This window comes from Mustela nigripes, chromosome 9 (genome assembly GCF_022355385.1).
Source record: "Mustela nigripes isolate SB6536 chromosome 9, MUSNIG.SB6536, whole genome shotgun sequence".
In the NCBI taxonomy this organism is placed as follows: domain Eukaryota; kingdom Metazoa; phylum Chordata; class Mammalia; order Carnivora; family Mustelidae; genus Mustela; species Mustela nigripes.
The window spans coordinates 61,692,155-61,706,704 of record NC_081565.1 but is presented as its reverse complement, the minus strand read 5'-3'; the positions used below and the strand labels follow the sequence as shown (position 1 = coordinate 61,706,704).

Genomic DNA, 14,550 nt, shown 5'->3' with positions numbered 1-14,550 from the left:
GTTGAGTTTTTGGTGTTCAGAATGGTTGATAACTATCTAGCTGAACTCCTGGGACTAGTGATATTTCAGTTTGCTATTCCTCTGCCATCTTGCTTCTAACTCCAGAATCTTTGATTTTAATCTAGCATAGCTTCTACATCTTCTGATCGGTTTCTTTTCCCTGTCTCCATCTTTCCATCTCCCTGTCTTTTCTCTTCTTCTAAGGACCTGTATAACAAAACTCTTAACAAGTCTGTTCACCCATATATATCAACTTATGAAAATTGACAGTTGTGCAAAGGAGACAGATACTAAATTTTAATTTCATTCTTCTGGGGACTCCTGCCACAACTATATACACCACCAAAGACAGTGAATAACAATAATAAGCCCTAACTTAATATCCTGACTGTATGTTTGGGCTTTAGATTGGAAAATACTATTTTATAATATAAGTAAGTATTTTTAAGGCTTATTAGTCCATGTAGAAGGGCTCCTGAAGAGAAATGTCATTGAAAATGAGCATCAAGTTAACTACTGAAATACGGGTATTGCTAGCAATAACATTTGCAGCTGTAAACTACAGCAAATATTCCAATTCATACTGGAGAATACCTCTGGGGTGGGTGACACACTGAATTGAGGGAGCTGGGTGATGATATGAGATAATAGTGAAAATAACTTGCGAGCTGAAATCAAGCCTAATATTCTGGATTTCCACAAGAAAGGCCAAGTATCAATTTTCTCTCCTACTCTTGAAACATTCTGGCTGGCTTAGGGTTTCAACTACTTTCCTTATTTTCAGTCTTAATTAAATATTTAAACATTTTTCTTGGTAGCTAAAATAAATAAAATGTTCATAGTAGTAGTTCTATAGTATTAGAAATAAAGCCCTAGATAACTCACAATGGTTAAATCTGGAGTGCAGTTGACTAGACTGCAGGGTGAATTGTCAGTTCTTCAGAAGTAATTTGAGCCACCAACATGGTTTATTTTACAAGCTGATGTAATCAGGAAGGAGCCACATGCAGAAGAATAAAACTGGACCATTCTCTTAAACCATACACAAAGGTAAATTCAAAATGGATGAAAGACCTAAATGTGAAACAAGAGTCAATCAAAATCTTTGAGGAGAACACAGGCAGCAATCTCTTTGACCTCAGCTGCAACAACTTCTTATAGGATGCATCTCTAAAGGCAAAGGAAACAAAAGCAAAAATAAATTACTGTGACTTGATCAACATGAAAAGCTCTGCACATCAAAGGAAAGAGTCAACCAAACTGAAACACGATCTATAGAATAGGAAAAGATATTTGCAAATGACATGTCAAATAAAGGGCTAGTACCCAAGATCTATAAAGAACGTCTCAAACTCAACAACAAAACAAACAAACAATCAAAAACACCAGAAACAAAAAATCCCCCCCAAAACCAACAATAACAAAAACAAAAACAAAAAACAAAAAATCAAATAATCCAGTCAAGAAATGGGCAGAAGACATGAAGAGACACCTCTCTAAAGAAGACACAGAAATGGCTACCAGACACATGAAAAAATACTCCACCTCAGTTTTCATCAGGGAAATACAAATCAAAACCACAATTACACCAATTAGAATGCCTAAGTTAACAAATGGTGAGGTTGTAGAAAAAGGGGAACCCTCTAAACTGTTGGTGGGAATGCAAGCTGGTTCAGCCACTCTAGAAAACAGGATGGAGGTTCCTCAAGAAGCTAAAAATAGAGCTATCCTACTACCCAGCAATTGCACTACTGGGTATTTTCCCCAAAGATCCGGATGTAGTGAAACAAAGGGTTGTCAATGTCCCAATTGTTTATAGCAGCAATGTCCACAATAGCCAAACTGTGGAAAGAGTCAAGATATCCATTGACTCTCCATTATCAGAGAAAGATGATTATCATATGGTTTCACTCATATGTGGACTACAACAAATAGTGCTGAGGACCATAAGGGAAGGGAGGGAAAACTGAATGGGAAGAAATCAGAGAGGGACACAAACCATGAGAAACTCTTAATCATAGGAAACAAACTGAGGGTTGCTGGGGAGGGGAGGGGGTAACTGGGTGATGGGCATTAAGGAGGGTCCATGATGTGATGAACACTGGATGTTTTATGAAACTGATGAATTACTGAACTCTACATCTGAAACTAATGATGTTGGTCAATTGAATTTAAATAAGGAGGGAAGGAAGGGAGAAAGGAAGGAAGGAGAAAAAGAAAAGAGGCAAAAAAAGAGAAGCTCTATATTGATCTTTTATAACAAAAGAAGTCAAAAGGTTAAACCTGCTGGCATTGGTACTAGTCCCTAATCATTTTTCAACTCAAGTATCAAATCCTACAACCTCACTTCTTTTATCCTAACCAATCCAGACCTGGTGAAGGTTACGGCTTTGCTTTTACATACTAGTTTCAATAATTTATTTATAAAACATAACATACAAGCTTCTAAACATTAGAAGGAGAAAAAAAACCATCATTTTTGTTATACCATTTACCTTTATGTTTATGAAGGATCAGTATATAAATTCATCACTCTTACTAGAGAAATAATTAACATTTATTGTTTACTAAAATGGATAAATAATGTCTTCCTTGAAAACAAAAGATAGCAAACTTGTAAAATTAAAAACAATCCTCAAGTTCTTTCTTCATAGGTTACTGAATCAAGTATTTTGGCTGTTTGGTACCTAAGTAGCATCAAAAAGATTTCAGTTTCAGATTAATAACTTTGTGGGCCTTTCTATGTGATAGAGATTTCACTGTCTAATCTAGAGATGTAAGATTGTAAAACCATGGACCAATAGTTTGTATTTTGCAATTTAATGGGGTAGTTTATTCAAACAATTGACTAGAATCTCTATAAATTAAATGAAATTTCATTTGAAAGACCTATGTTTTCAAAATATAAGTGTTGTTTTGTACATGGCTAAGCATAAACCTAATAAAATGAATTGTTCTATTGTAGTGACTTATTTCTACAGGTAAGTCTGCTCAGGAGGTCAGAACACTGATAGCTAGGAGGCACTCTTCCAGAAGCCATTTTTAATTTGGATTTTTAAAAATATTTTATTTATTTGACAGACAGAAATCATAAGTAGGCAGAGAGGCAGGTGGAGGTCAGGGGGTGGGGGGAGCAGGCTCTCCGCTGAGCAAAGAGCCTGATGCAGGGTTTGATCCCAGGACCCTGGTATCACGACCTGAGCCAAAGGCAGAGGCTTTAACCCACTGAGCCACCCAGGTGCCCCTGATTTGGATCTTTACACTACTTACAAGAACCAAATTTAACAAGGGATTTCATTCCTTGAATTGAAGGGTATGGAAGCATAGAAACAAAATAGGAAATGAGACTGGTGACTGAAATATTTCAGAGAAGAATAATCAAATGCAAATTCAAATCTGGTTATTTGGAATCTTTGTTTTTTTAACATCTTAATTTTACTTTTTTTTTTTCAGTGTTCCAAGATTGTTTATGCACCACACCCAGTGCTCCATGAAATACGAGCTCTCCTTAATACCCACCACCAGGCTTACCCATCCCCACACCTTCCTCCCCTCTAAATTCCTCAGTTTGTTTCTCAGAGTCCACAGTTTCTCATGCTTCATCTCCCCCTCCAATTTACCACAATTCACTTTTCCTTTCCTTCTTCTGATGTCCTCCATGTTATTCCTTTGCTCCACAAGTAAGTGAAACCATATGATAATTGACTTTGAATGGACAATGTGTGCTCCCTTTTATTTAGCTTAATTCAAGGTGTTCTTTAACTTTCATCCTCAGTTTTGAAAGAATTCTGGTTCAGAGAGACCATTCCTGAAACCAGTAGTGTTTCTGCAGGCAATAGACAAAAGTCCACCCTGTGGAACAAAATATTTTTTAGGCAGTCTTTGCTGCCCTTTTCAGACTTTTATATCCATAGCCAAATCCTCAACAGCTTTCATGTTTCCAATCCTCGTTTTTTTAATCTAGGGAAGCACACACTTCAGAGCAAGACATAATAAACACTATTGAGTTATGTGAAAAGGTTATTTAATATAAACCCGAAGGGAGGGTTAAAGTTAGTTTGGATGCCTAATTAGATGTTTCATTGTAACTACATAGGGCATGCATAAGGCAAATTGCCAAAATTTGCTAAGGATCACATCATGTCCCACAAGATCATGTTTGCAATAACTACCAGAATCTCCAACAAAATCACTAGAATCTAAAACTTGCTCAAGCTATTCCTTGGGAATGGGCAGCCTAACAATGGTCTAAGTAATATGTGACCACCTCTCCTCACTGGACTGAAGTTCTGATTTTTCCATTGTATGCATTACAAGCTCTGAATCGAAATAAAGAATATGGTGGTTTTATATCCTGACAGACATTATCCAACTACTATTTTACTTTGCAGACCATCTTCCACATCTAATAACCATGTATGTGGGCAGACATACATTCAGAAACATAAGTGGCTGCTTGGGGAAAAAAATGCAACAACAATATTGAAAACCCATATATGGTCAATTTTCATATGTCTTATTCCTTCTCTACTAATTTCTCATAGTACAATAGTCTTTGCTTTAAGTGGCAAAGAAGAAGTCAAACTCTCACTCTTCACAGATGACATGATACCCTGTGTTGAAAACCCAAAAGACTCTACCAAAAAATTGCTAGAACTGATACAGGAATTCAGCAAAGAGGTGGGATATAAAATCAATGCACAGAAATCAGTTTCATTTCTTTACACTAACAATGAGATAGAAGAAAGAGAAATTAAGGAGTTGATCCCATTTACACTGCACCAAAACCCATGAGATACCTAGCAATAAACCTAACCAAAGAGGCAAAGGCTCTGCACTCTAAAGACTATAGAACATTTGAGAAATTGGGGAAAACACAAAAAGATGGAAAAACATTCCATGCTCATGGATTGGGAGAACAAATATTGTTAAACTATCTATAATACCCAGAGCAATCTGGGTACATATTCAGTGCAATCTCTATCAAAACACCATTGACATTTTTCACCAAGCTAGAACAAACAATCCTAAAATTTGTATGGAACAAGAAAAAAACCTGAATATCCAAAAGAATGTTGAAAAAGAAAACCAAAGTTGTGGCATCCTAATCTCGGACTTCAAGCTCTATTACAAAGCTGTAATCATCAAGACAGTATGCTAAAACAGACACATAGATCAATGAATCCTCAACTCTATGGTCAATTAATCTTTGACAATGCAGGAAAGAATATCCAATGGAAAAAAAAAAAGTGTATCTTCAAAAAATGGTCTCAGAAAACTGAGCAGCCACATGCAGAAGAATGAAACCAGACCATTTTCTTACACCACAAACACAAATAGATTCAAAATGGATGAAAGGCAGAAATGCGAGACAAGAATCCATCAGCACCCTAGAGGAGAACACAGGCAGCAACCTCTATGACCTCAGCTGCAGCAACTTCTTGTCACATCTCCAAGGACAAGGTCCCTATAGGGACATCATCAAAATAAAAAGCTTTTACACAGTGAAGAAAACGGTCAACAAAACCAAAAGACAACCAACAGAATGGAAGATATTTGCAAAAGTCTTATAAGGTAAAGGGCTAGTATCCAAAGTCTATAAAGAACTTATCAAACTCAACACCAAAAAACAAATTATCTAATCAAGAAATGGGCAAAAGAAATAAACAGATATTTCTTCAAAAACAATGTACAAATGGCCAACAGGCATATGAAAAAATGCTGCACATCAGTTGTCATCAGGGAAATACAAATCAAAACCATAATGAGATACCACCTCACACCAGTCAGAATGGTTAAAATTAACAAGAGAGGAAAAAACAGATGTTGGCGAGAAGGTAGAGAAAGGGGAACCCACTACTCTGCTGGTGGGAATACAAGCTGATTCACCGACTCTGGAAAACAGTATGGAGATTCCTCAAAAAGTTACCAATATCTTAGAATGTTGCATCAAAAACTAATGATGTATTTTATGGTGACTAATATAACACAATAAAAAAAAAAGGCTACAAATAGAGCTATCCTCTGGCACAGCAATTGTATTACTAGGGATTTACCCCAAAGATACAAATGTAGTGATCTGAATGGGTACCTGCATCCCAAGGTTTATATCAGCAATGCCCACAATAGCCAAACTGTGGAAAGAGTCCAGATGTCCCATCAACAGATACTGCATCTTCTTTATCCATTTATCTGTAGATGGACATCTGGGCTCATTCTCCACCCCAATGAAAATGGCAAGATTTCATTTTGTTGGTGGCTGAGTAGTACCACCAAAAAAAATGAAATCTTGCCATCTGTAACAAGGTGGATGGAACTAGTGGAGATTATGCTAAGTGAAATAAGTCAACCAGAGAAACTGGTATATGAAATTTGAGAAACAAAAGGGAGGAACATGGTGCAAGAGAGGAAAAATAAAATAAGACAAAATTAGAGGAGAAGACAAACCATAAGAGTCTCTTAATCATAGGAAACAAACTGAGGGTGGCTGGAGGGAAGAGAGATAAGGGGATGAGGTAAGAGGGTGAAGGATAATAAGGAGGGCATGTGATGTAATAAGTGTTAGGGTCTGTGATCAAAGGAACAAGACTGATGCAAAGTGAAAGTCAAGCAAAGCTTTATTTTGTGCCAAGCATCGAAAATCTAACTGACCGGTATGGGCCGTCTCTTACAAAGAGGCGACAACGACGAGGACAACCCCAACGATGCAGACTCTGCTCCCCATTATGTCACTCCGATGAGGCTCCCAGGACAAGGCCGCTCCCTGACGGCTACTCTAACGACTACAACCCCGACGACGCTGCTGGCGGTGGCAAAGCCACTCCCAATGACTATCACCCAATGTCTACTCCTACGACTACTACTACTACTCCCCTGACCCAGCCTCACAGACTAACCTTTATAGAAGTTGTTGAGCCTGGCCCACACACTGGCAGCCAAAGAGATTGCAACACACGGGGAAGACTGCACAGTCATGCTCCATTGGCAATATGGGTGACCAATTGAATTTCAATTCACCACAATAAATATATGTGTGCCCCACTGATTGGATGTCTTCATCTAGCCTGGCCCACCCCTATATCCAGGGTTTGCAAGTAAGTTCCTCTGGGAGGGGTGGGGTCAATCTAAGTTTACAACCAAAGGGCTCCCTCTGGCTAACCAGGCCCCTACATTAAGCACTGGGTATTATATAAGACTGATAAATCACTGACCTCTACTTCTGAAACTAATAATACATTGTGTTAATTGAATTTTTAAAATTTTTAAATTTTTTTTAAAAAACAGTAGTCTGCTCAATTTATTAAGTTTAAATTTGCCACATCTATTATAGATTTATTTGTTCTCCTTCATTCTCCTCCCCAAAATAACAGATAATTATGACTAATCAGACTCACTTTCTGAGTTTCGCTGTCCCAAGCCTCTGACAGAGTTTGATACTTCATGCCATAGGAGCATGCATGTTCTTCACTACCTAGACTCAAGAGTTCTGAGGAGCCTTCAAATCCACTTTAGAAGTAGCCCTAGGAGTTTATTGGGCCCTTTACCACCTGGGAAGGTAAAATGGAGAGGATACAGGAGTTCTAGACTCCCTACCTCCACTTTCATGCAGTTTTATTTTCTGTATTGGGCTTTCTAATAAATTTATAAATTAGTACAAAGGGTTCAACTGATTTTCAAGAGTTTGGCAATGCTTGGTGAGGTGCAAAGAAGTCCGTTGGAGAAGTCAGACTTGTTTGAAGGCTGAGACCTACCCCTTAATGCGGCAGAAGGAAAAATAATCTCTCTCTCATAATAAGCGGCACTTTGCCCACCTCACATGTTCATTGTGACGTTGAAACACCACCAAGAGTGTGGCAGTCATTACAGCTGAGCCCAAGGTTCCTTCTGCCGCTGCCTTTGGTTCGGAAATCCCGCCTCCTCACCACCAAGCCAGCAGGGACAGGCCCTGCCCCCGCCCACCTACTCCCTATCCTCACCCAGAAGTGGACCCGTCGAGCGGAGGCATCCATTTCTCATGTCAGAACAATGTCAGAACAACCAACTACCCGCCAAGGAGGCTGTTCCACCCCCTAAGATATGGATCCATCATTCCCAGAGCCCCACACCACCAGCCAAGAGTTGGACCCCACAGGTTTATATTTCAACCCTGTTGGCCAAGATTATTTCTCTGCTGGTTACGTGTACGACTCTCTGTACCAAGAACTGGACCTGGATTCTCTTCATGAAGATCTTTCCCATTCCATGCCAGGCACTATGACAGTGACCTCAGCAAACACACATGAATCCCACCTGACTGCTGAACCAGAGGATCTCAGAGAGGCTGAACGAAAGGAGCTCAAATCCGAGCTCACTAAAGTGGAAGAGGAAATTATAACACTACGTGGCAGCCAAAGAAAGATGTTGTATGGAGCTTAAGAGGAAGCTGGGTCTCATAGCCTTGGTGGGGCTAAGGCAGAATCTGTCCAAAGGCTGGCACGATGTTCAAGTCTCCAGTGTTTACATGAAACAAAAGACATCAGCTGCCCTGTCTACCATGGGTTCTGCCATTTACGGGAAGCTTGGAGACATGAAGAAGTCATCTACGTTCAGATCATTTGAAGGTCTGATGGGGGCAATCAAATCCAGAGTTGCAGGTGACAGAAAGTTTAGCAGTAACTGCCTTCCTTCTTCAACTGGGGGTGGAAATGATTTGCTCCTAGCTTCAGGGAGTAGGGACGATCCACTTCCACTTTCCAGGAGTGGGAATGATCCAGTTCAGTGAAGTAGAGTCAATCCGGTTCTGAAGAGTAGAGATGATCTGGTTGCAAGCAGTGGGTATGACCTGCTGCCCTTTTCTGGAGCCGGAATGAACTCCTTGGTTACCTTGCCTGGCCACCTAACTAGTGCAAGAACTCCTTTTCCTCATCACAATTGCGACTCTGCCTATCAAAAACAACTAAACCACAATGTTAAAGTTAATTCAGGAAATGGACAGAGGCCAGTTTTGAGAACAATTATTCCCATTTGTATATATGTATTTGCTGTTGTTGAGATAGAGACCCCCAACATTCTGTACCCAGTTATTTTACACTAAAGTTAGTAGATGAAATGTATTGCTGTACTAGCCTTCTGGAGTTGCATTTAAATGGACAGGACAATGGCTTCAGAGAGATCTTGGGCCCACCCCCACTCTTTTTCAGAAAAACTACTCTATTTATAATGCCAAAGTAGCTTTCTTTTTAAAGCTGGAAAAAGGTATGAAATTATCTGTAATTTTTTCCCCTCCTCATTTCCTTCCTGCCCTAAATCTCAAAAGAAATCTTGAAGCTCTACCTGGCCTACACTTTTTACTTTAAAAAGGATGATCAAGAATACTCCTTTCCTCTGAGAACCTCAGAAAGGAAAAGTATTAGTAGATTAGTTTTTACATAATACTATAGCTTTTAAAACTTGATTTTTTAAAGCTCTTAATTAAGCAAAGTAACTTTAGCATCAATTTAGGGGATTGTTACTTTGGACTCAAGCTGAAATTGCAACTTTATTTTGCCTTGTGCTTCTTAATGTTTTTATGCATGGAAGTTTAACTGTTGAAGCAGCATGTGTCTACCACAACAGCATGCCACCTAAAAGGACAAAAAATGCTTCTCTGTTCTGCAGCAATTCCTAGTTTGTTACTACCTCCAGCTGAGGGGCTAGAAGGAAAACAGCATAGCCAAATTCAAGAAAGATAAACCCCTGTCTTAAGCAACAATGCAACATTTAAAACAGAATGCTCATTTCCTGTAATGCTGGCCCTTATGCCTCTGAGGGAGCTTAACTGATTTTATACATCACTGGTGTCTTTGACTCCCAAGTCTGTCCTCTTTTAAAACTGACCCCAACTGAGAAGGAAATACAACTTGAGCCCTCAGGGGATTTGGGGAGGGGTGCATAGGGAAGGGATTCCTTTTCCAATTTCAATATGCCAGACCCAGCAGCTACTTTCAATCCTCCAGTCACATTGCCTGAAATAGAAGTCTGTGTCTTTTTAATTTTCAGCAGGGGTGTAGGACCTTTATTTGCTTGGGTATATATTATAACATGTCACCACCACCTAAAGGTTGTCCCTCCAATCTAAGAAAGTGATCCTGTTTTGTTGATTCTTTTATTTATTTATTTTTAATTTTTTCAATTTATTTATTTTCAGAAAAACTGTATTCATTATTTTTTCACCACACCCAGTGCTCCATGCAATCCATGCCCTCTATAATACCCACCACTTGGTACCCCAACTTCCCACACTCCTGCCACTTCAAACCCCTCAGATTGTTTTTCAGAGTCCATAGTCTCTCATGGTTCACCTCCCCTTCCAATTTACCCCAACTCCCTTCTCCTCTCTAACACCCCTTGACCTCCATGATATTTGTTATGCTCCACAAATAAGTGAAACCATATGATAATTGACTCTCTCTGCTTGACTTATTTCACTCAGCATAATCTCTTCCAGTTCCGTCCATGTTGCTACAAAAGTTGGGTATTCATCCTTTCTGATGGAGGCATAATACTCCATAGTGTATATGGACCACATCTTGCTTATCCATTCGTCCGTTGAAGGGCATCTTGGTTCTTCCCATAGTTTGGCAACCGTGGCCATTGCTGCTACAAACATTGGGGTACAGATAGCCCTTCTTTTTACGACATCTGTATCTTTGGGGTAAATACCCAGAAGTGCAATGGCAGGGTCATAGGGAAGTTCTATTTTTAATTTCTTGAGGAATCTCCACACTGTTCTCCAAAGAGGCTACACCAACTTTCATTCCCACCAACAGTGTAAGAGGGTTCCCCTTTCTCCACATCCTCTCCAACACATGTTTCCTGTATTGTTAATTTTGGTCATTCTAACTGGTGTAGGTGATATCTCAATGTGTGTTGATTCTTTTAAATGCCTCCATATTCCTTTGGTTTTCCTTTAAGCAAAACCAAAAACCACAGTAAACTCAAAAGCATTTGGTAAGTTATAAAGTCACCTGTGTATCTCAACCCTCCACAGATTTCTAAACACAAAGTTTTGCTTGGATTAACACAAGATATTCCACTGTTTACAAGTTTGTTTCTTACTTTGTAGTATTCATCAACCGAAATGTTTTTTTCTGTGCTAAAGAACTCAACACAAACTTGCAACATACATAAAGTAACTCAACAGGCAAAAGCTTTGATCTCATATTGTAGAAAGCCTGGTGTTAGGGAAAATCTCAGGCTGACATCATGGGCCAAACCCAGAATATGTTTTATTTTATTTAATAATTCAAGCAAGTGTAGTAACAGTTTTCCCCAATAAATATTCAACTCCCTAAGAGCAGTAAAGAAATATCTCTTCTTATTAATCATTTTATTCCCATGCCTGGCTTTAGAAACACTTGTTGAATTAATGAAGGAATGAATATCACATATTTTAGACATTGAATCTTGAACCCAAAAGTTTATCAACAACATGTTGACAAGTTCCTCCCACTTTTAAACAAAGCATTTTGCTTCACTATTCAAAGATAATTTAAGGGTCACCTCAATGGCTCAGTCAGTTAAGTATCTGCCCTCAGCACGGTCATGCTCCTAGGGTACTGGGATTAAGCCCACACTGGGCTCCCTGTCCCCAAGGGATTCTATTTGTCCCCCTCCTTCCCCCCTGCTCTTGTGTTCTCTCATTCTCTGTCTCAAATAAAATCATTTTTAAAAAGTGATAATTTAAGACCCTACCATGTGTCAGGCCTGGTGCCAAGCTCTGAAAGCACTGAAATTAAGCATGGTCCATGCTTTTTAGAAATGTATTCTCAAATCATTATGATTCCCTGAAGTAGGTGCTACAATAGGGGAAGTCTGTGAAGAAAGTGGTTTCAACTCTGTCTCGATAGAAAGATTTCAGAGACTCAGAGAAGATTTCAGAGAGGCAGAAAGTCATAGAATACTAGCAGGAATTTGCCAGACTGATAAGTGTAGAACAGTCCAGATAATATCTGGAAAAACTAAGTCATGTAGGAATGTAATAGAACGGCATGTTCCAGGAAATACCAATAAGTCATTGGGTCAAGAGAGAGACGAGAGTAGAGAAATAGCATGGGGCAAGATCATAGTTTTATATGCTCTCAGTAATTCTGTAGGGAATAGAAAGGCATTGAAGGTACTTAAGTCAAATGAGTTTTAGATCACTCTGGTCATTATAGAAATAGATTGAGAAGTATTAAGAGATAGAATCTCTGACTTAGGAAACAACTGCAAAAAGGAGAGGGATGGATAAATTTGCAAGTTGATAAGGATGTGGAATTAAAGAGTTAATACTAACAATAATGGAGCTGTGCAGTTGTTTTGTTTTGGCCCTTTTATTGGATTTCAGCATACCTGCATCAATAGTCATGGACATTAGATAAATTATCTCTGTGAACACTTGGATACTGGATTAAAGGTTTCCTCCAGACTTCCTTTCTTCTACTTGGTTCTACTCTTCTCATGTGTTGCATCCTCTCATTCTGTAATCTATCTTCATAATTTGATCCCTTCTGTACATCTAGCCCTATCTGGATCTTGTAGCCTAGCTTCAGTCTATTTAACTTTAACCTGACCACTTCAGGATGCAATTTCCTCTACTTCCTGGAATATGTGAACCTTCAAAGATGCCCATTCCTAGGTCTGGCTCAACTCCTAAGAACCACTGGTTGGGAGGGATATTGGAATAAAATTCTCTGAGGCTCTGTTTTCTTGGTCTTTCACTGCCCGTATGAGAGTAGGGGTTGGGGTAGAAGGTGAAGACAGGGTCAAAAGTTCAAATTCTCACAGATGACACTCCAAATGCAACTGGAAGGATGGGAGTAGAATACAAAGCCTTCGTATATTAGCATCATACACAACCACAGCAAACTGCTAGCATCATTCCTAGAGAAATTGACCGGCAACTTCTGGAGGATACTTTACTTCTAAGCTCCAGATTTGACAGAAACTATATCACATACCTATTCTCATGGTTTACATGAACTGCAGAGAAATGAGCAGTGACCTCTGGTTCATAAATTTGTAGGTCTTCTGATAATGATAGTCAATGTTCCATCAAGGAGAGGGTGCCACATGTTGATTCTGCCAGGATATGAGGTCAGTTTTATCTGGACTAGGAAAGTATAGTTCTTGCCCATGAACTCCTATGTAAGAAAAAAGGATGAGTGCCACTCTATCAAAAGTACTGGAGCTGGGGCTCCTGGGTGGTTCAGTTGGTTAAGCATCCAGCTCTTGGTTTTGGCTCAGCTTGTGATCTCATGGGTTGTGATGTTGAGTGCTGGGTCGGGCTCCATGCTCGGTGGAGAGTCAGCTTGAGGATTCTCTCCCTCTACCCTCCCCCACCTCGTCTCAAATAAATCTTGAAAAAAAAAAACTACTGGAATCTTAATGCAGTCATCAGATCTGAGATCATGTCCCATTCTGGCTAACTAGAGGCTTGGTGGGAAACTCAGTGATACCACAACTTCCAGTGTCCAGAGCCTCATTCACATAAGCCAAGAGATGGGTGGAAGAATGCCTTACAAATAATGGCCAGCTAGTACAAGCACATTATCCTACAACTTGATAGCCTCTCAAAAATTACTAAGCAGATCCCAGTCAAAAATGCCTGGGAATTCCTGAGAGTTCACCAGGTAATTTAAAGGTTCATTACCTGTTTATTTATACTACCATTTAAATAACTGACCATCTCAAAAAGAGAAGTGGGTTCTTCTGGAAGTTGAAGGTTTGATTACCTCCACCCCAGTCCTGGCTACCCAGCCTCAGACCCATGGCTTTGAAAGCAATGCATCCAAGATAGTGCCACCTCTCCAAGGATACTCTCCTCTTTTCTCTCTCCTACTCCCAATAACTTGAAGCCAACTGGAGAAAAAATAGTTACCTAACTTAGAGGAAAAATTCATAGACTTGTCTGAGGTAAACTTTCTTTTTAGAACATTAGAACTAAGAGATAAGACTCAGTCAGATGGGAACCTGTCTGTACAATCATACAAATGTAGGCTTTACCGCTAGGACAAAGAGGCTCCTTACTTACAGAGGAAAGCCCATCAGAATAATGTCAGACCTGTCCACAGAGACCTGGCAAGCCAGAAAGGGCTGGCAAGATATATTCAGGGCACTAAATGAGAAGAACATGCAGCCAAGAATACTTTATCCAGCAAGACTGACATTCAAAATGGATGGAGAGATAAAGAGTTTCCATGACAGGCAAGACTTAAAAGACTATGCAACCACCAAGCCGACACTGCAGGAAATATTAAGGGGGAGGTTCTATAAAAGAGGAGAAATCCTAAAAATAGCATTGAACAGAAATATAGAGACAATCTACAGAAAGAAAGACTTCAAAGATAACATGATGTCAATAAAAACATATCTATCAATAATCACTGTCAATGTGAATGGCCTAAATGCACCCATAAAATGACACAGGGTTGCAGATTAGATAAAACAACAGGACCCATCCATATGTTGTCTACAAGAGACCCATTTTGAACCTAAAGATACACCCAGACTGAAAGTGAAGGGACGGAGAAGCATCTTTCATGCCAATGG

At 39.4% G+C, this 14,550-nt stretch overlaps 1 protein-coding gene across 1 annotated transcript; it reads left to right on the top strand.

The window, feature by feature from the left end:
* Positions 1 to 8,076: 8,076 nt before the first annotated feature.
* On the top strand, positions 8,077 to 8,761 carry TPD52L3 (TPD52 like 3). The gene is given in 2 exon segments (XM_059410140.1): positions 8,077 to 8,381; positions 8,383 to 8,761. Coding segments are annotated over 2 exon segments (684 nt in total).
* Positions 8,762 to 14,550: the final 5,789 nt, after the last annotated feature.